Source organism: Rhea pennata, chromosome 1 (assembly GCF_028389875.1).
Source record: "Rhea pennata isolate bPtePen1 chromosome 1, bPtePen1.pri, whole genome shotgun sequence".
Taxonomy (NCBI): Eukaryota; Metazoa; Chordata; class Aves; order Rheiformes; family Rheidae; genus Rhea; species Rhea pennata.
In genome coordinates this window covers 39194810-39220189 of record NC_084663.1, presented here as the reverse complement: position 1 = coordinate 39220189, position 25380 = coordinate 39194810, and the positions used below count along the sequence as shown (strand labels likewise).

Sequence of the window (25380 nt, the reverse complement as noted above, 5' to 3'; positions counted from 1 at the left end):
CTGCATATGGTGACTAGAGAGAATCACCTTGGATTCCACAGCAAACAGGCTGCAAAGCTAGCATGCTTGGCTGAACAGCCAATTCATGCACAATCATCACCAGAGGATCAGCTTGTTTAAAACATGAAAACATTCCTCATTAGCAACTGCTACTCATAGCAAGAGGGTATCAATACAGTAAGCAAAACCAGAGAAGCAAAGTTTTGGCATTGGCGATCAAGCAGATTCGAGCCTCAGTACCCAATCCCAATCAACTCTGAACTTCAACAGAAAAATATATCTCTTTCTTAAGAAAGTTTATCATCACTACATTAAGTAAGGATTGCATATTTTCATGTAGCCTGTCCAGTTTTCTGTTCCCGGTTTGATTCCTTTTATCATCGTGGTTAATGAAAGTAGGTTCAAAGAACTGCCTGGGACAGGCAGAAACATGAAACGTTACAGCAAGATTATGGGTGATATCACAAGGCAATTAATTGTGTTATTACGTGAGTTGTGCAGTAATTCCACAGTTATTTGCATGTGCGGAGGATGACTTCAGGGAATTAGAATTTAGTCTTGGGAGACAGATCCAGACAGGCAGCCATCAGTCTTACCTCTCTCTCTGTTTGGCAAGGCTGAAGTTAACATTAGCAAACTACCGACCAGAGTAGATAGCTGTACACAGCTCTCCTCCTGGACTCCCTCACTCACAAGAAGCACCTCTAAAATAGATCAGTTTCCTAGTATAGACTATCAGATCACCACTGAAGGAGAGAGCTACCAGGGCGGTCCAGTTTTCATATGACTTTTCAGAGACCAAAGTGCCTGACACCATCAATGCCTTCATTTAAATCAATAAAGACACCACAGAAAACCTAACATCGCTCACTATAATCTTTTCTTACATCGCGCTGCTTTTGCAGCCAGCACTGAATTCATTCAGTCACCACTTTGTCAACAAGGTGTGTGGTTATCCGAGCCAGCAGCTGCAAGCATGGATGGAAGAGAGATGTCTCAATGGTTGTTGCACAAGATGCCACAACGCTTCCTCCTTCAAAGGCATATAATGGAAACCTTCCTAACTATACTCTTCTCTCCCAGATTTAGATAAATAAGATCAAGAATTTAGGAAGCATAATTTCTCGAGTCTTAACTATTTCAACAGATGCTTTATTCACATCAGAAATGGTTTTTTTTCAAACCTCTGTTGACTTCCTTAGTTAAGAGGAGACCATCAAGCATGAAGAGAAATTATTTCTGTTCAATTGCACTTGCTTATAAATATACAAGCCAGAAAACAAAGTTAACGACATTATTCTGTCTTCATCTACTTGCAAATCAGAGTAGCAATATACCTCCATAGACCATGCTTCCACGAGACTACTGCTCAAAATACTTAGATCATTTGCTCAGAAAAATCAGAACTGAAATGCCATGCTCAATGCTACTTGGTGGGACTGAGTGAATAACCGAAGTACTGAAATGCTCTGTTCTCAAAGACTTATGCCAGGCTAGACATTATGCTTCTGGTTAGCCCTTTCTCCATATTTTGCATTTTGATTACTACTTGCAGTGTGTTACAACATTCCAGCTTGAACACCACAAACACATGGCAGTGTTTACAAAATGTCTACTCACTGCATGCTGGACAAATCAAGTTCCACCCTTCTGTTCACTACGGAGATTATACCTCATGAGAGATCATCAGCTTGCCCACAGAAGACCCAGCATGCACTAGCTTCATGATTACGTATAGCAGGGCCACAGTGCCTCTGGCTCCTAAATCAGGGTCATAGCTCCTTTAATCCCTTGCGTGCTCCCCTTTAACAGGCATCTGTTATGTGAGTAAATGTCTTCTCACCTGTGATCTGGGCATTCATGTCACCTCAGTGCAGAGATCCTTTTTTTTTTTGGGGGGGGGGGGAGCGGGGAGGAGGCAGGGAAACGGACATGACAAGGGGACAGGACACTTCAGGCTACTGTTCAGTTGAACATTGGGGCACCCATGATTTAAATCTACATGGCCTATTATGGCTGTGTCCAGGAGGAACAAACTACAAGTGTATATTTCTGTTTGAAACTCAGCACCCTTGCTCATTGAAGCTGCAATGAAGAATTGGTCCGTTTGTTTACAAGAGCTGTTTTGGAAACTGCCTTGTAAAACTTCTGTAAACTTTACATATCTGAGACTTGCTCTTTTTCCTCTCAAGTCTGTTCTATTTGAGAGTCAAACACTAAATAACATTCCCAAAAGGCATTACAAAAAAACAGTTGTATAAATTAAACTTCACAAGGAACAAAACTTAAAACTACTGGTTTTAAAAAAACATTAATAAAACCCAATTTTTCTGTTTTCTCCATTACTTTCTCCCCTTCAAGTTATATTAGATGTGGTCAAAAACTCTAAATACATACTAGTATCTTCACTTTAAATAAATTTTGTAGGCCCTGAAAAATCACAAGAGGTATTTAAAAAAAACAAAGACAACAACTACCTTTCTGGTTTTGATTAGCTGTCTGAACACAAACTTTAACAAAATAGAAGGCTCTTGATGTTTCTAAAATACTACATTTCCTTTAGCAGTAACATCTAAGACGGTGGACAAGTTTGCCAGCCCAGAAGATTCACATTTACTCCACTGGTTCAAATGTTCTCAGCTCTACAACTGGCACACTGCTAAGCAATCTGACTGCTTGTCAAGTGCAGCAGCTAAAATTTCCAGGTAGTAAAAAGCTTGTGTTAAATAAGGGTAGTATCGCTGTCTGCATTAGAACAAAAACTAAGAGGCTCCAGCTGAGATAGCATACTACAAAGACAACTTGAGTCTATTTGCAAACACACAAAGGTAATCTCCACCCCAAGCCCCTTTAAGGGGACCAACACAACTGACCCAAACTAGCTATACATATGCAGTAAGGTATCGGGTATACTTTTTAAAATAAATGCAAATCTGCCAGCACAAGCTTTTTACAACTGAGACAGTACTGATCTTGAGTAGAAATTAATCAAGATGTATATGTCTCCTCCAATAACGAGGCAACTGACTTCTCGATTTAAAGGCTGTTTTTAATAATCTATTTTACATCACCATTAAATGCTGGGTTTTATTATTACACAAAGAAAAAAATAGATTTTCTCTTTGTTCTAGACATGAAGTCAAGAGAGTAACAGATGTTCCTAAGAATCTGTAGCCACAGAGGTTGCCAGACAATTAGCCTTTTAGCTGCTTATTCCCTCTAAATCACTTTTATTATTCAGCTACAAAATACAAAGTCAAAACTCTTTAATTTCTAATTTGTTAGTATTTAAATATCAAACTAGAACTCTACAGGCATGTTTAGACATATCCGCAATGCAATTATGCAAGTATATTCACCAGAGTATTAACAATACAAGTGTTTTTTCCACACCATTAAAATAACAAGAGAACCACCTGATCAACGAGATGACACAAAACAGTAACTATATATGTTCGTTATATATGTGCGTGTGTGTATTTGTATAAATACGTATATAAATAAAAAACATGGGAAGAGACAATGTGTGGTCCCATCTTCATAACTGCAGGGAAGTAATCTAGTCTGCCAGCCAAAGGTGCAGGTAAGTTTGAGCCAGCCTCATGCTGCCTTCAAGCACGTCCTCCTCATTATCGTTTACTGCGTACTAAAATACAGTGTGATATTTGCTAAAGCACCACTAATCTTATTGCAATTTTCTGCTATCTATGGCTGGCTAGTCCCAGCCGTTTACATGAAGAAAGAATAGAAATGGCTAAAGTAAAATAGGCCATGCAATATATACTTCTTACAGGTCACATGCACTGTATGCAAGAAGACTTGCATGTATGAAACTCCTTTTTCAAAATGAAACTTGAAGTAATACGAAATGCCAGTGGATGGGAAGACAGCTTAGAGGAAGAAAATGAAAAATGACAGGACTCAATAGAGTTCTCCATAAAAGAACACAAGAAAAAACAGAAAGCACAATAAATAAGTAAATAAAATTAGTGGGAGTTAAAATGATTAAAGCTGTAAACACAAGGACAAAGAATATGCATATGATGAGTGGTAAATTAATGAAAAGGTGAGAGGCAACATATAGACATATAGTTTTGATGAGCACCAGATGGAATGAAAAGGATGTGCCTTCACTAAAGAAAAAGGATTTGATTTCAAGTCATGTTAGCCAGCTCATGGTAACCAGCATCAACATAACCCAAAACATTTCTCACTTTAATCCATCTTAGCCAGCTGGTAAACCTGTGGCTCTGTGGTCTTTGTTTCACCCTTGTAACCCGTGGCTCGTTTAGCAATAATCAAATGGAATACCCCTTCTCCTCAAAAATGTATATGAAAATCCCAGAAGAGACCCAAGAAGGAGTACCTTCATATCCACAACAAGACAAAGCAATGGAGACACTAATCCAATCACAACTCCTTATAAACTTATTTGAAACACCACAGATGTAAGGAAAAGTTTTTCCTACCTTAGGTATAAATACAGTTATTCTGTACTTAGAAGAATTACAATGCCACAATATATATTTTCAGTCCCTGCTACTGACAAGACTAGCGGAAATAGTTCCTGTAGACCAGCTCAAATGAATATTCATAAGTCAAATTAACCTAGGACTACCTAATCCAAGAACAACCACTCACTGCTTTACACATATAGCAATCTTTCCTTACAAACACAGCTCTGAGTAAAATGTCTGCTATGTGCACAAATTAGTAACACTAATCACTTTCTCTCTTTGCCATTTGTCAACCCTCTGTCTTATCAGTTTAAGCTGTAAGGTTCAAATCAGAGACCACCAGCAGAAGTTTCTAAAAGATCCACTACAATGATGTCAGAATTAGGGGCAGTAAGCAATACAGCAGACAGAAACAACCAGTCTTCCTTCATACTTGACAGAACAAAATGGCAAAGTGCAGAGGTGTCAATGTCTCCCACTATCACTTTCTATTTTAAAGCAATACTGTTCAACTGAGCAGGTCCTGAGACAACATGACACTCATGAAAACCAAACTTCAGAAAGAGTTACCAGCAAAAATTTGCAAATAATAGAGACAAGCTAAAGGAAAAGGGATACCAGTTTCTTCCCATTTTTCTCCTCTGTGTTCTGCCAGAGTCACAAACTGGGGAAGTAACAAAGAGTGCAGAAGGCAGCCACAGCAGGACAGCAACTGGAGTGAGTGCAGTGAAAAGATCAAAAGGTGTTTCTGACTGCTGGAATCAGCAAACTAAACAATCACTAGATTCTCTTCATCTTTGCAATCCTCCCTAATTACATAGCTATGGAGAATGTCAAAATCAGCCAGTACTTGAACATTTTGTTATATTGTGTGAAATAGAATATCCTCACTAGTTTTGCTCTGGCAGTATCTATATGCACTCTACTTGCAGCCATAAATTATTCAGCTTTAAAGGCTTCTGCACCCGTGAATTTATACCAGCACTACTGGATTCAGTTAGTTGCTCCGGAAGACTTAATTTGTTATCAGTGTTTTACTTCAGATTGATTTTTTTTTTTGAAAAAAGTTAATAAAGAAATTGAACAGATATACTCTTACAATAAATGGTATTTGTGCTGGGGTTACTTTAAATTAATTTCATATAACGAACTTTCAAATGTAAGAATAAAACTTTCACCTCTAAAACTACAAGCAAACTAAGAGGGTAATTCAGTTCTCTCCCCTGATGCTCAGCTGATCCGATAGTCTTAAATAGTATACCTTTGTGAGACTGCTAATCTTCAATTACTTTATCAACAAATACCTACAAAATCAGTTTCCTGATACAATTACGAGTAACTATCCAAATTAACAGTGGATTCCACAACCTATTGTCTCCCAGTTCTCAGCAGGACAGGCAGGCAGAGCACGGGGCCTCACTGGTAAATCTCTGGAAGCATAGCTGTTCTTGGTTATTTATGTTCTAGGGCAAGAACAATGCAGTCTGGGGCAACACAACCCAGAGAAGTGGAATAGCTGCAAACATGACAGATGGCACACAAATGTGATGCAAACTTCAGCTTTCAGTGGGAAAGTAGGCACATTACTTTTTGGGAGAAATGAAGGGGGAGGGAGGGGGAAATTGGAACCAGAAGAATCGACTGCTTGTAATCCAAGGAAGTTCTGTTTATTTCAACACCACTTCCTCGCCAGAAGGGAGCTCCTCCTCTAGAGGAAAGAGGTACGTCTTTTCTAAAGACTAGAAGAGGGGAAAAAAAAAAGAAAAAAAAAAAGAGGAGAGAGAAAAAAATGAAGGCAGTTGCTCCTCTCCTGCATAACAAAAGCCGCACTCGTTCAACCTCCCCCGCAAAGAGCGGCCGAGAAGCGGCTCCCGCACGGCGGCTTTTCCGCTCCTCCGCGAACAATGGCAGCATTTCCCCGCCGCCGCCGCCGGGAAGGGGCCGCGCTGCCCGCCGCATCCGGCAGGGCCTCGCCGCCGGCGGCCTCCTCGGGGCGGGGAGGGGGGAAGGGGGGGAACGAGCGGGGTTTCCCGCCCTTTCCCCCCTCCCGCCGCCGCGGCCCGGCGCTCCGCTCCCCTCCGCTCCCTCCCCTCGGCGCCGAGCGCGGCCGCCCCCGCGGCCTGGCCCCGGCCCCGCGGCGCGGCGCGGGGGGCAGCGTGGGGCCCGGCCGCGGCGCGGGAGCCGCCGCGCGGCGCCGGCCGAACAATGGCGCCGCCGCCGCCAGGCCCGGCCCGGCCCGGCCGCGCCGCGGGCCCTGCAGGCGGCGCGGAGCGCGGCGCCGCGGAGGGGGGGTGGGGAGAGGAGGGGCCCGGCGCGGCCGCGCGTACCTGGTTGAACTCCTCGCCCACATCGGCGTAGATGTCGATGTGGTCCACGCCGTCCGCCATGATCCCGCCCGCCGCGCCGCGCCTCGGGCCGCCGCCAGCCGCGCCCGGCTCCCGAGCCGCCGCCGCCGCCGCCACCGCCGCCAGGGGGGAGCGCACGGCCGCAGGCGTCACTTCCGCCAGGGGACCGCGCGGCGGAGGAGGCGCTTCCGGCCGCCGCGGAAGCGGCGGCAGCCGTTAGGGCCGGCGGCGGCGGCGGCGGCTTCTCGTCGTGGCCCCCCGCCGGCCCCGAGGGGAGAGGTGCCCCGCGGCGCGGCGCGGAGCCCCCCCGGCCGCCCCCGCGGGAAGCCGCGGCCCTCAGTGAGCGGGTATAAAGGGAAAGGGAAGCGCGGGGAGGCAGGCGCTGGTTTCGAGAGCGCGGGGTGGGAGCAGCGGGCCTGCGGTCGGCTGCCCCCGCCGCACTGCCCCGCCATCCGCCGCCACGGAGCTCGCCTGTAATGCCCCGCAGTGAAGAACGTTAATCTTTCAAATCTCCCTCCCTCCCCCCCCTTTTTTTCGTGTATCCAGAACTGTTAGTTTTGCAAGTATGCCTTCAGTTTTTGAGTTAACGTGTCTTATCCACGTTTAAGCTCCAGGTGATTTCAGGAGCAGCTCCTGGAATATAGCGCACTACGTATGTTATGTTCTACATCATACGTTATGTTGCACATCCAAAAATAAAGTATTCTTTATCGAGATCTTGCAGTAAAAAGCTGGTGTTCCCCAAGCTGAATTAAAAGAACATTAGACCATGAATGCAAGGAATAAAAACACTAAATACTGATTTCAGGTTGATTAAAAATGTCTTTCTCTGTGAGTGGGAGTGCTTCCCAGCTCCTTGGTCAGGGTCTGTGTTGCCACCCATCCTGCCTTCACCTTGGGTCCAGGACTTGGGTACCTACTGCCTCAGTCTGCCTTGCTGCCCCCATGCTGTGGTCTCCATTGGAGGGAAATAGGGATGGACCAGAAAAGAGCTGAAGTATCTGAGAACCACACCAAGGGGATATGCTGAGGAGCATGCCTGCCAACAGTGCAGGCATCCTTCCATGCCAGCACTTCCTTAGGCGTGGAAGTGCTTAGGCGTTAGTCCTAGTTTCTTACCCAGCTTGTGACACATTGAAATATATCAGATGTAGGCCCCTTGTATGATTCACAGTGTTCATAATTTTGGAAGCCAGAAGCCCTAAGCGGAGGAGACAGTTCACAAATACACTGGGGTTTCCGTGCTAGAGGAGCTAGCAGATACATTACCTTTGGAAGAGTTGAGATATCAGCTGAAGAAGGATGTTAGAGATGATAGTTAAAACAAGCACAACTCTTTAACTGAGCATTTATTATTGTTTACAATTATGACTGATAGCATTATATTTCATTGTAGATTAAAAAATACAAGTTCACATCTATGAACGCACAGGTTGTGTGGATGAAATGATTCATTGGTTTTGCAAGGCAGATTGACTTTTCTTCTCGATTTGCCACTACGCATACAGGTACTATCTAAATGGGTTCGCATATTTGTTTCATGATGAACTGATTTACTGGCTAGTATTTTATAGAATAAAATTAAGCATTATGACACTTAATAGTTTTGCCCATCTGGCTGTGCTGCACAAGGTACTGAGGTCAAGAAAACATACCCCTTGCTATCCTAGCGATCTGATAAGAATTCACAGGAGACACTAAGCTGTGTGCAGTTGAATGTTTTATATGTATTTGGGTATCTTAGGAAAGTTATGCATAGATTGTAATGATGTTTAGTAAAAGGGCAAAGAAATTAAATATGAATGGGAAAGTCATTACATTCACCTCAGAAAACACCTGAGAGACCAGTAGCATTGGAAGGACCCTATCAGGGGTCTTTGAAGAGGCAGGAAAAGACATTGCCTCTTCTTTGCTCTGCAAGGTAAGGACAGGTGGTCAGTGAGGCCCATAGGGGCTATGTTCCTGCTTTGAAGAGGCTTTACCACTTTGGAGCTTTTCTAAATGGTTCCACCAGCTAGCCGAATTGTATGCAGACTTTCACAGAATGTGATCATTAAGTATGTCTTCAACTTTCTTGTGGTCAGCAATAGCTTCTTTGTGAATTATTATGTCTCTGTGAAGCAACTTAACAGTTGATCAGCTCTGGTGAAAATGCTGATGCTTTGTATTTTGTATACATCAGAAATATTTAAACTATATGCTGCCTCCTCCCAGCAAAATCCAAAAGACTGAGGTAGAGAATGAGCTGAAAAAGAAATGTGATCATGAGAAAAAGAATGTTTGTGGTGCAACTTGGTCTGGGAGAAGAATCCTTGTAAGCTTTATTTGAGACAGCAAAAGCTATGGAATATGAAGTAATTATACACCTTCCAAATTCAGAGCACAACATGAGAACAAATGGTGGCAGATGAGCTAACATCTTCCTTAAATTCCTCTTTCACATCATGGAATTTCATTTCAATTTTATCTCGCAGCAAAAGCTGGAGCTTCCTTGCTATGAAAACCAGGAGGAAGCCAGGATGCTGGCAACTATACCAAGGAAAGTGGCCTATACTTCAAGTTCGTATTTCACATGGATCCACAAGAGCTAGTTCATTTGTATGTTGTTTCTCCAGTCTCTTGCTGTAGTGATGGAAATTCATGTATAATCCTGATTCTGAATATAAAAGCAACTCCTGGAGCATGTATTGCTAGCCCACAAGTCTCTCTCTGTTTGCCTCTGCAAGGCCTTTCGGTGCCTTTTCTACTAGTGTATTAACAGCCACATGACAGAGGGGAGAAGAATGCTTTTCCCACTCATCTTTATTTCTATGTCACTACTTCAGTATACCTTTAAATGTTGAGCTTCAGGTAAAAGTGGCAGAATCAGCTTCAATATAGTAACAATTCTAAAAACAATCTATTTTTGCTACTATGAACACAGCAAAAATGTATTTTTATATTAAAAAATAACTATATGTTAGAAATTTCCTTGAGGAGTAAGACTGAGAATAATATAGGAACTTTCCAACACACTTTTCATCTTACTATCAGACAAAGCTGTTCATGCAGTAATGCTACGGACAACAAAGGGAAAAGATAAGCAGTAATTCAAGAAAATGCTGTGTTAATCAGGACAGTGCTCAAAATCAGCCTACCTGAGGTATATCTGTATGTTTTGTTCTATAAACTTGCATCCTAGCTATGTTAGTCCAATTGCATTGAATATATGTTTTGCTTGTTTAGTTGTAGCCCTGAAGCTTTTGATCTTTCCAAAACTACCTGGAGTCACTGGATATGCTCTTTTTTTTATTTTTCTCCCAGTAAATGTATCCCAATGCTAAAAGTCTGTGCATTCCAAACTCTGAAGAAATTGCCTTTTCCACTGAAGTGCCTTAGCATGTAAAACTGCACAGACAACAGACTGAAGTAAAAGTATGTCCCAAATGAGGTGGCAAATGGGCACAAATCCTTGCTTGTATCCTTGTTTTCAAATGCTGAAATTTCACGTGATCTTAATGCTAATGTAATTGCAGGCTGACAAGGAAAGGGAGCAGCATATTCTCCTTCCAAAACATCTAGTGACGCAGCCTGTGCAGGCAAAGGGGCAGCAGTACCTCCTCTTCTGGTTGCAGCCCGCAGCTAGATTGAGTTAAGTGTAGCATGAAACTGCATCCTAAGAGCATCTGCAAGACCTCCTACTGATTTCATTGTTACAGGAAAATATTTATATAATTAATTCCTTGCTTAGATTTCTCTTTTTGTAGGTATTCAACTGTTCTGGGCTCATGCACAAAAGTATAGAGTTCCATCTCTCTCTTTTCTTTTTTTTTTCTCCCCCTACAGTTGTCCATCAGTCTACTCGTTCTGTTGGTTCAACTCTTTACTCAGTGATTCAGAGGCAGGTTGAAAATTGCTGGGAATCAGCAGCTGATTCACTGATAGTGTGAATTTCCCAACCCTCAAGGCAGGAAGGTAAGTATTTGAATCTACTGCCTTATAAGCCATTAATCAGAAGGCTCTGTTGGCTCCATAAAACCATGAAATCAAATTTTCAGCTTTAGATCACTCACTGATTTTTGGATAGCATCACTTTCTGTTTGTTTAAAAACTTCTTTCCTTTATTTTTACCCTTATGTTCAACACTGATCTGTTCTTTGCAGTACCTTTCTGCAATTATCTTCTCCTCTAAATTGGCTGGATCCTGTTAAATGTGTTAAAGGCATTAAAAATCTTTCTTTGAATGGGCTATATGCATATACAAAGGAAAAGCACTATCTAAACCACTTTTCAAATGTTTTTGATTTTTCGAAGTATTTGAGCTCTGGGGTAACTTAACTGCAAAGGATTTTGTGCATTTTCTTTTTTTAATTTCTGTTTACTTCTGATATCAGGAATTATTCTGAATTTGGAAAAAAAAGCCTTTATGATCCACTCGTAATTGCATTGCAATTGCCTTAACATTTTGGAGCACAGGCTGATACAATTCTGTTCCTCAGGCTTCCTCTCTTTAAAGCTCAACTACTTAGAAGTACAGATCCACACAAGACAAGCCTCTTCTGTAACAGTCAGACTTCTTTTTGAAACTTACACACTTCCACATTTCAGGAATGGCAGTTTCAATAGTTACTGTGTCATAAATGAGCAGAATTAAGCCTGGAACTAGAAAGCAACATGTTATTCAAACAACATGCCAACCTATCTTACATTGGTCCTCAGCTCTGCTAGATTGCTCGTGAGAATGATCCCAGAAAGGATCTTGAATGGGATGCACTTTTTCTGCATGCACATGATAAGACCTTAAGCCATTTCTTCGTGTCCTTTTTGCCCCAACAGCCGTCACAAAATCTGTTGCCACATCTTTGGAAAGACTTCCAGTATTCTCACACCCTTGGTTTGTCAGCACATGTACAGTGCAGGATCAAACACACAGCCCTGTACGCTGGCCCTGGGTGTCTTGGGCCATTACCCACCACTGAGCTATAGAAAAAAGGGATTGAGGGGAGAAGGGAGGAGAGCGCAGGCTGGAGAGGTAAAAAAACAAGATTTGGGTGAGGGTGTCCATAGCTGGGAAGAAGGAGGTTTGGGAAGGTGAGTAGAGCTTGGCTGAAAGTGTGAAGGAGAGGAAGGGGGCTCTCAGGATGCAGTTTTACCCAGTCCTAAAGAAGTATCATGCCCCACTGAAAGCACGGACTGTTCTGCACTATTTCTGCTGTGAGTACATGGATCAGGCTGCCCTAGACGTCCACCTGGCTCAGAGCGGGGTGTGCAGAGCAATACCCCAGCTTCTCCCAGCTGCACGCCGGCACCATCAGAGTTGGGAGAGAAGGAGGGAAGGACAGAGAAGGGCTAAAGCAGACTGCACGTGAGAGGGAAGGAGATGCCAGTTTTGTGTGCGACTCATGACTGGTGGAGGGGACTTGCCCCAGAGGAGGAGCTGGCAAGCCCTGCTCGTGCCAAAAATCCCAGTTATGTGTGCACTGATTGCATTTGTTCCCTTACACAGGTTCATCTTTAGAAACAGCAAGAGGAAGCATCCCAGCAGAATCCAGAGTACAAATGCATGGCAGCTGTATGCGCTGTGGACCAATTTTCATGTGTAGTGTTTAACTTCTGATCTGGAAGGTATCATTCTGAATTGGTTTCATTTTGTGTCTCAGAAAATGCACAAAGTATTCATAATTATTTTGCATTTCCTAATACTTTAAACCTGAGTTTATTATATACTTTACAAATGTTAAAGTATGTTCACTAACTTTCTTTCTGTAAATTAGGTAAGTATACCGTGATACTTACTTTAATCAAAAGAAGATACTTGAGCTCAAATTTGCAGAAGCCCATTGTAAGAACCTAATACCTGGAGTGCTAATCATTATAGTATTAGCTGAAGCCGATCAGAGCTGATGGAATTTAGCACTTTTACATATTTTGGCTACTCAAAATGAGTGGACACTTTTAAAAACAGCGATTTTCTCTGCCTACAAGTCTGAGGTAATAAGGTATCGTGATTAAAGCAGAAAAGAAGTAGAAAATTTCAGAAATATTGGGAGGACTCTTCAGTGAGTGAAAACAATCACAACAATCCTGTAATTTCACTATTCAGTCAAACTCTGTAATTTAACTAATTTAAACTGCAAGTATGTAAATACAGACTCCCATTTTGCATTTATAATCCAGCTGGGACAATTTAAGATGAGCAAACTAGGGTAGATAGATGGGAATCTGTATTAGATTCATTAAAAGGGTGATATAATTGCAATATTAATTTGATACTCAACTTTTAGCAATGTAAAGCAAAGGAAAAACATCCATAACCAAAGTTTTATTTTGTGTGGGCATTTTTATTCTTTTCATTTGTTTTTTAACTAGAGATAGGTAATTTTATTATGCACCAAGGACATACGTATTAAGAATAATGGATAGTTTCAGGGATGAAAACGATATATTTGTATTTGTGGTTTAAGTAGAAGAGATTTTGAGTCTGACAGTCACTCTGCATTGGAGAAAACAATCAGACATGAACGGAAAAGGACAGAAATGTGAGAGAAATCAGAAAAGCAGGGTCAGAACATCTGAGGTTTGTCAGCCAGCTACAAAATGGCTCTAATGGATGTTTCTATGGCAACTAAAAATGAACAAGTATGATGAGAAACTCTTCTAGGGCTTTTTCATCAGGGACATCAACCTCGCTGTCTGTTGGGCATACACTCCCAATGATATCCTCCGCCCCAAATTTGGACGTATAAGGATTAAGTATTACCGTTTTATAATTTCATAGGCTTGACCTGCAACACGTCTTCAGGGTGAGGACTGGCCCCTGAGTTTTAGCCACTCTGACCTGAGCAGTAAACCAGCGTCTCAACCCGTTTCTTTTCTGAACCAAAACCCAAACGTGTGGCTCCATCTCTTAAACATGCCAGGGCCAATTGGGCAGTTTTTAACTCCTTGGAACTGCATTCACTTTTGCTAAGGTCGGAGTGGTGGTCCGGCTTGAAACTACTGTGATAAAAAGAAGAGAGTAAAGATGAGGCCATGTGAGCCTTTGCGTGAGCAGGGGGCTGTGCAGACAGCGGCACGGGCTGCTGGTCGGGGACGGGCAGGGTGACCGCTTTCGGTGGCAATTCTTGTTTATGCCAGCTCAAAACAACCGCAAAACTATGACCTTGGGTAGCACCTTAGTCTGCCTTTTCATTCTTTTCTTTTTTCTTTTCTTTTTTTTTCTTTTTTGAGAAGTTCTGGTGTTATACCTTATGGAAAATAACCAGCTTTATTCATCTGTGTGTGCTATAAATTATTGTATTATTATATTTATTATTGAACGAAGGACTGTAAGAGAAGTGTGGCTCCAAACGGTGAAGTGTTTTCATGTAGTCTTATTAAAATGCCCAGTGTCAAACTGAACTGACTTATGTGGTATGAAATTCTTATGAAGTCCCAATCTGGGACACAATTAACTTGCACCAGACTTTATATGAGATGACCTTTCAGTGAGCTGTCATACGTGTTTCTTTAAGATTTGTTTTCCATTGCTCAGTAGAAATTCCAGCAGGAATCATTCCCAATGCAAGTAAAAAGGAGAAGGGCATACAACACAGTACACTGAAAAGAGATGATTAACGAGCCATAAATGTCCTCTGTCTTTGCAGTGCAAGTGTCAGCTGCAAAATGATCCCAGAAATCAGCAGACAGAACAGAGCGTTTTAAAGAAGTAGGTGGTGAAATGAAGAAAGCAGTCGAGCACTGTCAGCCTGCGACACAAAGCAGGATCGTCTCACGTATTGAGTTCAGTGATGCAGCCAGGTGCATCTTAGTTGTGAATCCTCCTGACTTTACTTGTAAGCATGGGCAAAGGTTTTCAGGAAGATATGAAATGCCATCTGACTGTAGGTTAAGTGAATTAGTGGGTGTTGTGTGGAGTATGAGTAGGAGTTGGAGCATACGAAGGTTTGCTCACTCTTCAGGATGAAGCTTCTTTCTTCCTACTTAGGGAACTAAAACCTGACACAGATGTGATGTTAGCACTTTTTTCTTCATGGTGGTATATGATGTAATTAGGCATCTGCATCAATGCAGAAGCTCACTGGAACGTACCAGCTTTTGGGCTAATGTAGGAAAATGAGATGATTGCATCTCACTAACTGCTCTGCAGGACTGTTCCGACTACAGCAACACGATGAGCACATGGGCTACAAACTACGTAGGGTGTTGATTGTCCCTGTCCTAGGAGCTGTTGATGTCCCAAACCAGACACCAACGTGCCAGGTCTGTGAAAGACTCTCTGGAGGCAGCATTGCAACTGTTTCCACATTGCTTGAATCAGAGGAATCCTCTCCAGCCAGCATCAGTCCCTCCGTCCTGTCGCCAATGTCTGCAGTGTGGCAAGGTTTCCACCCTCGAGTCTGTCTTTGAGATCTCAGGCAGTGTGTACTGCCAAGGTCCCCAGTGCGTCTGTAATACTTTACTTACGCTTGTTGCATTTGGGGAGAATGTATATAGAAAGGTACTAGTCTGCATCCCTGCTCTAGCAGATGTGCAAAAAATTCTACTTTGTAGCATCTTTTCGGGAGAGTGTAAGTTAGCAGACAGCACTTTTCATAGAGCGCAGAACACACAAATTCCTGTAGCAGTGGCTCAGAGGCGCAGTTCATCTAGTGGGGTATCATCCAAGCTGTGAAAACGCCAAATCTGACATACATGAGAAAAACAGAGAGCAGGAAAAATTCCCTCTTATTTCAGTATTTAAAGACTGGCTTTTTTTGGCCACCTTGATCTCCAAAGCAAGAGTCACATGCTTCATGGCCATTTGTAGGTTTACCTCATTTCCTAATAGTGCAAACTAACTGCGTTGTTATAACTGGATGTTCCTTTTATTTATATTCATGTTTGACATTATTTTGAATCCTCCTAAACTCATAGCTTGACTTGATTACAACTACTGTGGAAAATACTGGGCAAATAAGATCAGAAAAGAGAAATTGTATAATACATCTGCACTAATAATAGCATATTTATGGCTATTACTACAGTAGATGGCACTGTAACTTAAGTCAAATGGCCAAATGAACTGCTTTGGGATCTTACAAATCTCCAGATCTATAGGAGTCTTTGTGTGATTTTGAAGAACATTCCAACAAAGTAAGGATCAGGCCTTTGGCATGCATTTATGTTGTGGCCAAGTTCCAAATTTAGATTTTTCAGGTCAAATTATTTGTTTAGGAAAACTATGAATCACACATTTGCATAATACTTTTTTCATCTGCTTGCATTTCTCCACTTCAGAGACTTTTTGTCCCTCTTAATATTTCTTCTGAGAACACACACATCTTATTTTCTTTGTTAATTTTCTTACCTGACTCTTTTCCTCGTAATACCAGAGCACCCCAAAATAATTTGCTGTTTCTGCTCTCATAATATTCCAGGGGTTAACAGAGTAACATTGTTCCCATTTCAAAATGGAAGGTGAGGAACAGATGGACCAAATGACTTCCCTTCGTTTACACAGGAACTATGTCAGAGTGGAGACTTGCATTATGTATAAAATACATGTATATTTCAGATATATATAGAATATAGTCTTCTTATATACATCCTATTTAAATAAAATATGCCACACTCCTCTAAACAGATATTTACGTTGTTCTGGTGTTTTGAAAAATAAGGGCTTGTTCTGAAATGAGTCGTGCAGTTAAGTCCAATAAACTTTGGAAAGGGCCCTAAATACTGGAGGTCTGAAATAAAGAGATTTGTTTTAAACAAACCTAAGATCTGTCACAAAACCTCTTTCTGGTGTATTGAAAAAGATCACAGAGCTGTAAATAAATTAATCCTCTGACCTGATGTTGTATTTCAAAGACAAATTGAATCTCTCCAGGAAGTTTTGAATCTTGACTCTCTCTCAGGAAGTAATTCCACATGTGAGCATAAAAGATGCAAACCTTCCCTTGTGTGCTATTTTATTGTCCAGTGTATATTGAAATACAGCTGTGGCGGCTACTGCATTCCATGGGGGTCATAACGTTCTTTGAGATAATTTTGGACATGTATGGACTTCTGTTTCAGCAGTGATATGCTGCCAAATTAAAAGCAGAACTCAAGGTGTCAAGTGTTGAACTGTATTCAAGAAGAATACTAGTGTAATTCACAACGTCTGACATAGAAAATGTCACACGCAAAAGAAAATGAAGGAAAACACCCTAAGTCATTTCATCTTGCAAGACAAAAAATTGTTTTTCTTTCTGGATCTGCCTAGACTAGAAATATTTGCACCACTGGCTCTTCATAGGGAAGCAGTGCAGAAAGGACTCTGGTGTTTTTATTGTATTTCCCTGGCATGTATATGACTGTGTTCATCAGGCCATTTATACTGCTGGTAGCACTTGCTAGAATGCAAGGATGTATTTTGCTAGTATAAAAACAGGATTTAAAGAGAACAAGAGTTGAATCTGAAAGTCAGGGAGAACAAGGGTATTGCTGCCTTAGGAATATAATAGGTTTGGTAAAGAGCTCACAAAGGCTTTCCACAAAAGGGCTAAATCTTCTGAGTCGACTGTATGCCAGAGTACCAGGGTAACTAGACTGAAAATGAAAATAGAGAAAGCAGCTTTATGCAAACAGCAAAGACTATCAGAAGTGTTATTCATAATTTACATTTTTCATAGGACTGAATTTTTTATTACCTTGACACATAAGCAATCATACAGGAAACCTCAAATGAACAACTGTTCAAGACATAACTTGAAACAGTGAATAGCTAGACCTGGGTAAGAGAAATAATCGAAGCAATAAATCTCAAGACAAATGCAAACTGCAGGCAGGTTTTTCTATTACAAAAAGAGCAATTAATAATGACTATTTTAAAACAGAAATTTGCAGTGCCAAGTTTGCAGGAAATTATGTCCATTATAAAATGCAGTTCATTTGCAGCTTCACAGGTGCTTTCTTTCTATGGGACCTGCCCTAAAAACAAAGGTAATGAGGGTACGCAAGTACGTCATGTTTAGGGCTTTTATATGATCGCTGGAGAAAGGCTTCTGCATTAGGTCCCCAAGTTAGTCTGCAGGGGAGCCTCACTCTGCCTAGCTCTGATTGAAGGTTACAGCTGCATCGTTAGACTACATCGTTAGACTACAAGCGTGAAGTGAGGGTTGGAATCCTTCATTCCAGGGTACAGCTTTAAGGAAAGCGTCTCTGAAAAGTTTAGGATTTGATATAAGCCAGTTATACAAATCTAAGTGAAAGAATAGTCTTGAAAATATGTTTTCATAACAGCAATTACATTAATAATTTTATGAGAAGAAAGTTTACTTTCATCTGCCCGCAGGTTTGCCACAGAGCTATTAAGGCTATTGCTTGAATTCTACCTTGCTGGATTTATCCATTAAATCATCCATTTCTTTCACCGGTACTGTGAAGTTACGAAAATGCTCGAAAAAAAAATATTCAGTAACAATTCTGTATCAGTAGGCAGTGTAACCACTCTGACTCTGACCCACTGAACAATCTGGGATTACTCCCACTAATAACTCTTACTTTGTGGGAAGGTTCATTTTATTGTGCTTTTACAGATGTTCGAATACATTATTTGTGTGTATTTTTTTCTACCTCCCTGAAAATTTGCCCTGCAATTTTCTTCCTGAGAAAGAAACTGTTTTGTCCGACAGACAGAGTCTATCTGTGATCTTCACTAGCTTCTTTCCAAGTTCTTCAGCTTTTTCAGCATCCGTGACTAGAAATTTATTGCTTTATTCTTCTTCTGCAGGAATGTAATACCTACACAAAACTGGTATTAAATTGTGACCTCATGATTTGAAACGTTGACTGAAAAACTGAGGTTGCATTTTGAGGAAGTCTGTAGGTGGTCTGACTCAGTTTTAATCTGACAATAGGTGATTTTTTTCACCTATATGATCAGGGAAATGCAGACAATGAAAATGGTTCTGTTTTGTGTTATGGAAAGCAAATAAATTTTCTCATCCAGTCAAAGCTGTTTCTTTATCTAGAGTTATTCTTTTAAAGTAAAAGTAATTATAAATGTTTTATATTGTGGTTAGCACACTTACCAGGAACAGTGAGTTTATAGTAAGTCTTTGGTTTCACATATTCCCTGATATGTGACCATATTGACCACGACTGACATGCGACTTACTGCTGAGTTTTGTTTGTTTTTCTTTAATTTTTAAGGGGAATTCAACACCGACGTCCCCAGAAGATGACCGTTCTCTTGCAGGCATCTCCATACTGCAAATTAGGAAGCGTTTAAAGAAGCCACACGAAACACCTCATTGCACGCTGCACACGAGCAGCCTAAGAGCTCGAGGGGAGCGGAGGGAAGGCGTCGGGCTGACGCTTCCGACCGAAGACCGCAGCAGCAGGCAATCGCGTGGCTCCCGGCGTTCGTAGGTCCTGGTGCCACGCCAAAATGATCAGAGCCGTCTACTGATTATTTTTTTCCAGCTTCAGAGGGATCTCCCGAATCCTCGGCAACCTCTCAAGCCCTAACTGAAAACACCTTATGTCTGTTTCGTAAAAGGAAGCAAAATGTCAAAATATTTATCTTAGAAACAAATTATAGGACAAACGGCGCCTTGTGTATAATCTGTTGGGACAACATGATTGGAAAAAGAGGTGATTATGTAAAACATATCTTTGACTTGCACAGTTCTCTGCACTGAGGTAAAATCTTGTAGTAAATGAACTCTTTTTAAATTCTATTTCATGCCTCATCATTTTAATACCTATGGTGATGGAAATGGGAAGAAAATCTGGGAGAAATGTTCTGAAGAGGCAGCAGATGCCCCTTTCTGACATTTTAGTTAATTCTCTTCTATCTTACAAGAATAAGGGTGAGCTTTAAGTTACTGCTAGTAGCTCAAAATATGCTAAGCCCAGGATAAGCAGATAGGAAGGTAAAAGCCCTCTCGCTGGGAGTTATCTAGGGAAGAAAATTATTTTGGCAATTTAGCAGCAGCATTTCTAACTCATACAAGCACCAGGAAGCAATCGGGCTTCTTGCTGAGATGACAGACACAAACGGCTGGTTAAATCTAGCAGGGGGATAAAAGGTCTGCTTGTGCAGGAGGTAGCTGCTGCCTCTCCTGGTTACAGCAGAGTGCTGGAGTTTCTTAAATGAGCTCTTCTTATGTTCATTCTCCCAAGGGAAATGCTTAATATGGATAATCTCTCTGATCACTGCGCAATCTCTAAGGTTTTTTTCTTTTTTCTTTTTTTTTTTTTCCTGCAAAGGTCACTGCCAGGGCTCTTGAGAGAGAGCACGAGAAAGGGTGCGCACTCTGAGAAGCTGTAAACTGAGCGAGGGACAAAAATCCCAGCCTCGTAGGGCTGTGGAAAAGAACAAAAGACGGAAGAAAGCTGAACTGGATAATGGAGGGGAAGAGGATAGCAAAAATGTCTCAGGCAGTGTGAAACAACTTCTGCAAGGGAGTCAGCGGGCGCTGCATGCTCGCAGCATGCAAAGCTGGCAGCAGGCACTCTCAGGACAGCAATGAACCCTGTGCAGCTGAGGAAAGACATGCCCAGATGTTCTCTCTCACATTCGTAGTTCTTCTGTCTTCTCATTTATATTTGGTTGATATCCTCCACGTGTACCTTCCGTGGGTGAGCAGGTACACCTCCACACTAAAAGCATCCTTACGCATATGTAGTGTGGACTTTCAGTTATGGGAACTGGGAAGACTGAAATATTTCCCCATACATTTCCGGGCAAAAAAGATATATTTTTTTTAATATATTTTAAAAATATTTACATGCAGTGTATTGTTAGGTTAAAAACATCACAAACTGTAATTTCAAAGACAAATAGCCTATTGATTTCATTAGCTTACACAAAGAGGACTTAAAATACAGCAGTATGAAGATTAACTAATATCTGACGGCAAATGTCCCAAGAGCCCACTATTCAGTTATGCTTCATGGTCATGGTAAAGGCTGCCCCATCTCTGTAAATATATGTTGTCATGTCAGCTACTGCGTACAGAATCATTGAATCACAGGATGATATGATAATTCAGGCTGGAAGGGACCTCAGGGGGCTTTCAGCCCAACCTCCTGCTCAAAACAGCATCAGCTGCAAGGTCAGGCCAGGTTGCTCAGGGCTTTATGCAGACAGGTTTGGAAAGCCTCCAAGGATGGAGACTACACAACCTCTCTGGGCAACAACTCCATTGTGAAAAATGTGTGTATATATGTTGGTTTATGCCAGTGAGCCATATCGTTCTTCAGGAAGATACACAGGACGAAATACATGCATAGGGGGATTTTACAGATGCTTCAAAATACTCCAACTAGTAGTCCTGAATTACCTTTTTAACCAAGATATATGTGTATAAGAGTATATATTTGTGGAAGGCTGGAGAGAATGCAGAGGACTGCTGATGAAGCAGGCAGCCTTTGCTAACACCCAGGCAGGATTAGTACCATAGTCTGGAATTTATATATTCAGGTGACTATTTTGTGCTTCGTAATACAAGAAATAAACCTGTGTCTCCACCTAGCTTCTAACGGAAGGAAGTCCTGCCTACAAAGCTATCACAGCAATATATGCTGATCTATGTATGTAATGGACATTTCAAGAAGAGGAGAACACCAAACAGTTCTTACCCCCTACAGCTGGGAAGTGATGTGAATCTCAGCCCTTCAAAACACCAGAGACAGAAACAAATGAATCATTACACTGGTTTAAAAATAGATATTTTTAAAATAGCAAATGTTCTTTTTTGTTGGTGTACTGGGTGTACTGGTTTTAAATCTAAATATCTACATTTTCTGACTACGAGGGCCTGAAATCTATTGAAAAATACAATTATTTAAAAGGCGAACAAATGACAGCTGAGTCCATTATATAAACCCATAACTCTGCGAGTTATAAACCCGTAACTCTATCCCTCTCTCCTCAATAACGCAGAGAGCCTCGCACGAGAAGACAGATGGGTCTGATGCAGACCGTCTTCCCTGCGCTACCCGGCTCGCCTTGGCCAGGTTCCCTGACCTCAGTGCTGCGTGCAACAACTGTATTTTTAACATGCCGTCCTCTGCTCTGTCCTTGAAATGCCCTTTGCTCTCTGCCTTGCTGGGGTTACTGGAAGTGGGTTGTACAGCTGTTCTCCTCGGTGCTTGCCTGCACTCCAGAAGCCACCCCAGCTAGACAGTGGTTAGGACTCCTCTAAAAGGTTTCTCAGTTTTTCGGGGATTAAAGGTTTTAGGGTACAACGGAAGTCTTGTCGTGAGGGTGGTAAACCAAGTCCTAACGTCCTTACTCAGATATGATTTAAACTTGACTTAATCAAAACTCCCACTGACTTTTCACTAAGTCTTTTGAGGTTTGGCCCTATTGTATTTGCACGTGGCAATCAGCTATAAAAGCAGTAACAGAACTAAATCCCAAAGAGCAACAACAAAGTAGCATACATTATTTCCATCCAAGTAAAAAGATCTTCTGGAATATTATTTTCTGGCCAAATCTTAAAGCTAAACGCATTACTCATCTGTGCACAGGTCCATTCACTTTCCAAGCCAAAACTCATCAGAAAAACAGGAAATAATAGATGGTGATATATAAAACTAGGTTGCTCTGCTCTGTTAATTTGTAAAAGCCACAGAATGTGTTTTCCATTAGCTTTCAAGTAAGGGGTGAAATGTTTAGCACATCTATTTATCCACCCATCCACCCACCGATCCATCCATGTTGTTTTTTCTGAGCAGAGCAAAAGTTCAAAACAACATTTTAAGCCTTATTCTTCCACTCTTCTGGTATTTCTTAGGTCCTTTTGTTTAGAATAAGCGGCTGACGTCCAATTTAGATTGTATTTTGCTCTCACTGGCTTGTGAAAGGGAAGTAAAACAGCGCCAAGACCACGGTGCGTAAAAGCGTGATTCTGCGGGTGCCGGCCGGCGCGACCGGGACACTGCGGCCGTACCGTAGCGGCCCCGGAGCAAGCAAAGTCACTGGAAAAACCCCATCGGTTCACGGGCACCCCGCGCCCGGGAATTACAGCTAATGTATAAATAAGGTAACTGTTGCTGGCAGTCCTTATAAAGCCAGATGAAGGACCCCAGGGATGATGAATGCATCTTCAAACAGATTTTGTGAACATTCAGGAGAGAATACAAAGATGAGGACATTGAAATAATATATTAGTAACTTTTTCTCTACAAAAAGCAGGTTTTTTTTAAAAAAAAAAAAAAAAAAAAAAAAGCTCTAAAGAATTCAGAACTTCTGCTGAGGATGATAGTAACCACACAGCCACGACTGCAACTGGATGAAGTCAGGAAACGTCTTGCCAGGGGAGAGCGAATGGGCTATCTGCCAGGATTAACCCCATCCTTGTGCAGAAGAGCTACAAAGGTGAAACTTAATTTAGGCTTGGCCCTATGATATGGGGAACACAAGGAACACTTCAATATATTAAGAAGATATTTAAATCATAGTGCAAATTTTTCACTGGCTGTGGATGTCAATAAACATAGGCTACATACACCCTAGGTACATAATTGCTACTATTAATATTGCTAATTTTTAAATAATGGTTTAAAAAGCAAAACAAAAGATGCTTGCAGCCCATAGATGTTGCTGAACACCATATACTTCAAAGACTTGGGAAGTTGCACAGCTCACCACAGAAGCAAAGCTGGAAGATAGGACAGTGTTAAATAGACAAAGTACATTAGCATGGAGACAACACCAGAAGAAAGAAGATGACATATAAATAGGAGAGAAAAGATTACAAGATTGGGCACAACCATAGCAGGGGGTGCTGGTTAGCCATGGCTGCATCCTCTGACCTTTGGATAAGGTCTCCATAACAGGAGGAGGTCCTTAGGGGATGAGGGCTGGCCCTATGGCTCTTTATCCCTCCCACCCCCATCCCCGAAAGGCTGATCATGGGACACATGCAAGGTATCCCTGTGTCTCTCAGGTAACCTGACTCTCAGGTAATTTTTAAACAAGCACACTCAGCAGCAAAGTCAAAATATATTCAAAACTGTGACAGCTAGTTTCTACAGCAGGAACATAGTCTGTGAATGGCAACTAAGATGGGTTCAAATGCACTATTGTACATTGGGCTGGATTTTTCAAATCTGTAGCCTCACATACTGGTGATTATATCTGCTGAAAGACCAGCTGCTGTAATGACTTCAGGATCCAAAGTGAATCATAAACACTTGCATCCAAAATTGCTACCCTTCAAAGCAAAGCTCAGGTACGACCTAACCTGGGAGGCATCTAAAATCCTTGGCTTCTCAAAGGTCCTCAAACTTCAGTTTCTGCATCAACAGGAACAGTCCACAGGCTACTGATTTTGCTTAAATCATGATGTGGCTGGTGTGGTACTGTCACTACTTTCTCACAGGGCTGCCCCAGCATTGCAGTTCTGCCTCTCCTTTGCCTAGGAGCATTCGTAACTCCTATTGCACATTTCTTGTCTCTTTGGAGACCAGCTTAACCACTACTTTGTGAGTTACTTCACCTTCCAGTTGAAGCTGTGACACCATGAAGAAAAGAATTAACAATTTTGAGGCCAGAGGGAATACCCAGACAGAGCCTGGCTTTGTGGCTGCAGCTTGCACTCTGGTGGGTGGGATACTTCTGGTGTCTTGACAGTAAATGAGCAAGACAAAAGCCATCATAAGGCCAGTATGGGAAGGGAACCTGCCTTGGAGGTCATCCTTGTGATACTGGAGAGGGACCAGCTCTCAGCAGTTGCTGTTTCTCCAGCTGGTGTCTGAGACTTGCCACCAGCAGCAGCAGGACAGGTGAAGGAAGCTGGGAGAAGCAGGGCAAGGAGGACACCAGGGTGAGCACAACCACGTACAGCAGCAACTGAAAGTAACCTAGTGAGGAAAAGCATAGCTGAGGGGCAAGCGAGACCACCTTTGTGCCCATACCCTACCCCTCGCAGCCTCCCCACATGCAGTGCAGGCTGACGATCTGGCCAGGGGGAAGGACATCAGAGAGCTTGCCGTTCATGGGAGGAGGCATAGAATCATAGAATCAGTACTGTTGGAAGGGACCTCTGGAGATCATCTAGTCCAACCTCCCCACTCAGCAGGGTCACCTACGGCATGTTAGACAGGGTTGCATCCAGGCGGGCCTTGAATATCTCCAGAGAAGGAGACTCAGTGAGAGATACTTATTATGGCACTGAATAAAAGAGAAAGGTCTATTCTGGAAAGAGATGCTGGCACTAAGGTGGTTGCCCTGCCACTTGGACAGTGCTGACCCCATCCCCGACATTTTTGCTTCCCCCCTGTGCATCGCCGGCAGTAATACTGCGAACCAAGTGCTCGAAAGGTGAGCACACTCTGCAAGCAGATTCACGCTCTGCAGGCATGTGCTTTCACTGGGGACGTGTTATGCTGGCTGTGTGATTTATCATTTACCAGACTGAATACCCTCATCAGCAGCCTTGTGTTGCCAGTAAGATGTTATGTGCAGGGGTAGTTGGAGCGAAATCCTCCTTCCCCATTTTCCACGAGCAGGAAGCCCATTTCCTTTGCCCACACAAAGTAAACATTCAACTAGCAGGGGAAAAATCTAACAGCTGGGCCAAATTGTAAACTTCTGCAGCAAAAGGCACAAACAA

General features: G+C 42.1%; 1 protein-coding gene and 1 long non-coding RNA gene across 5 annotated transcripts in view; one reads left to right on the top strand and one right to left on the bottom strand.

The window, feature by feature from the left end:
• The window catches only part of CPSF6 (cleavage and polyadenylation specific factor 6), a 32536-nt gene extending 25636 nt beyond the window's left edge, over nt 1-6900 (bottom strand). For all 3 annotated transcript variants that reach the window (XM_062584362.1, XM_062584353.1, XM_062584372.1), the window contains exon 1: nt 6785-6900. In XM_062584362.1, coding sequence (XP_062440346.1) covers nt 6785-6844 — 60 coding nt within the window. In that variant the 5' untranslated portion in view covers nt 6845-6900. The remainder of the gene's footprint in view (nt 1-6784) is intronic.
• A 1327-nt stretch (nt 6901-8227) lies between these two features.
• LOC134145145 (uncharacterized) lies at nt 8228-19491 on the top strand. Of its 2 annotated transcripts, none has more exons than XR_009959546.1 (4): nt 8228-8310; nt 10628-10756; nt 12288-12406; nt 18962-19491. It is a non-coding gene; the product is annotated as an uncharacterized LOC134145145 (long non-coding RNA). The 2 variants fall into 2 exon arrangements; XR_009959548.1 differs by lacking the exon at nt 8228-8310 and adding an exon at nt 10335-10432.
• The last annotated feature ends 5889 nt before the right edge of the window (nt 19492-25380 follow it).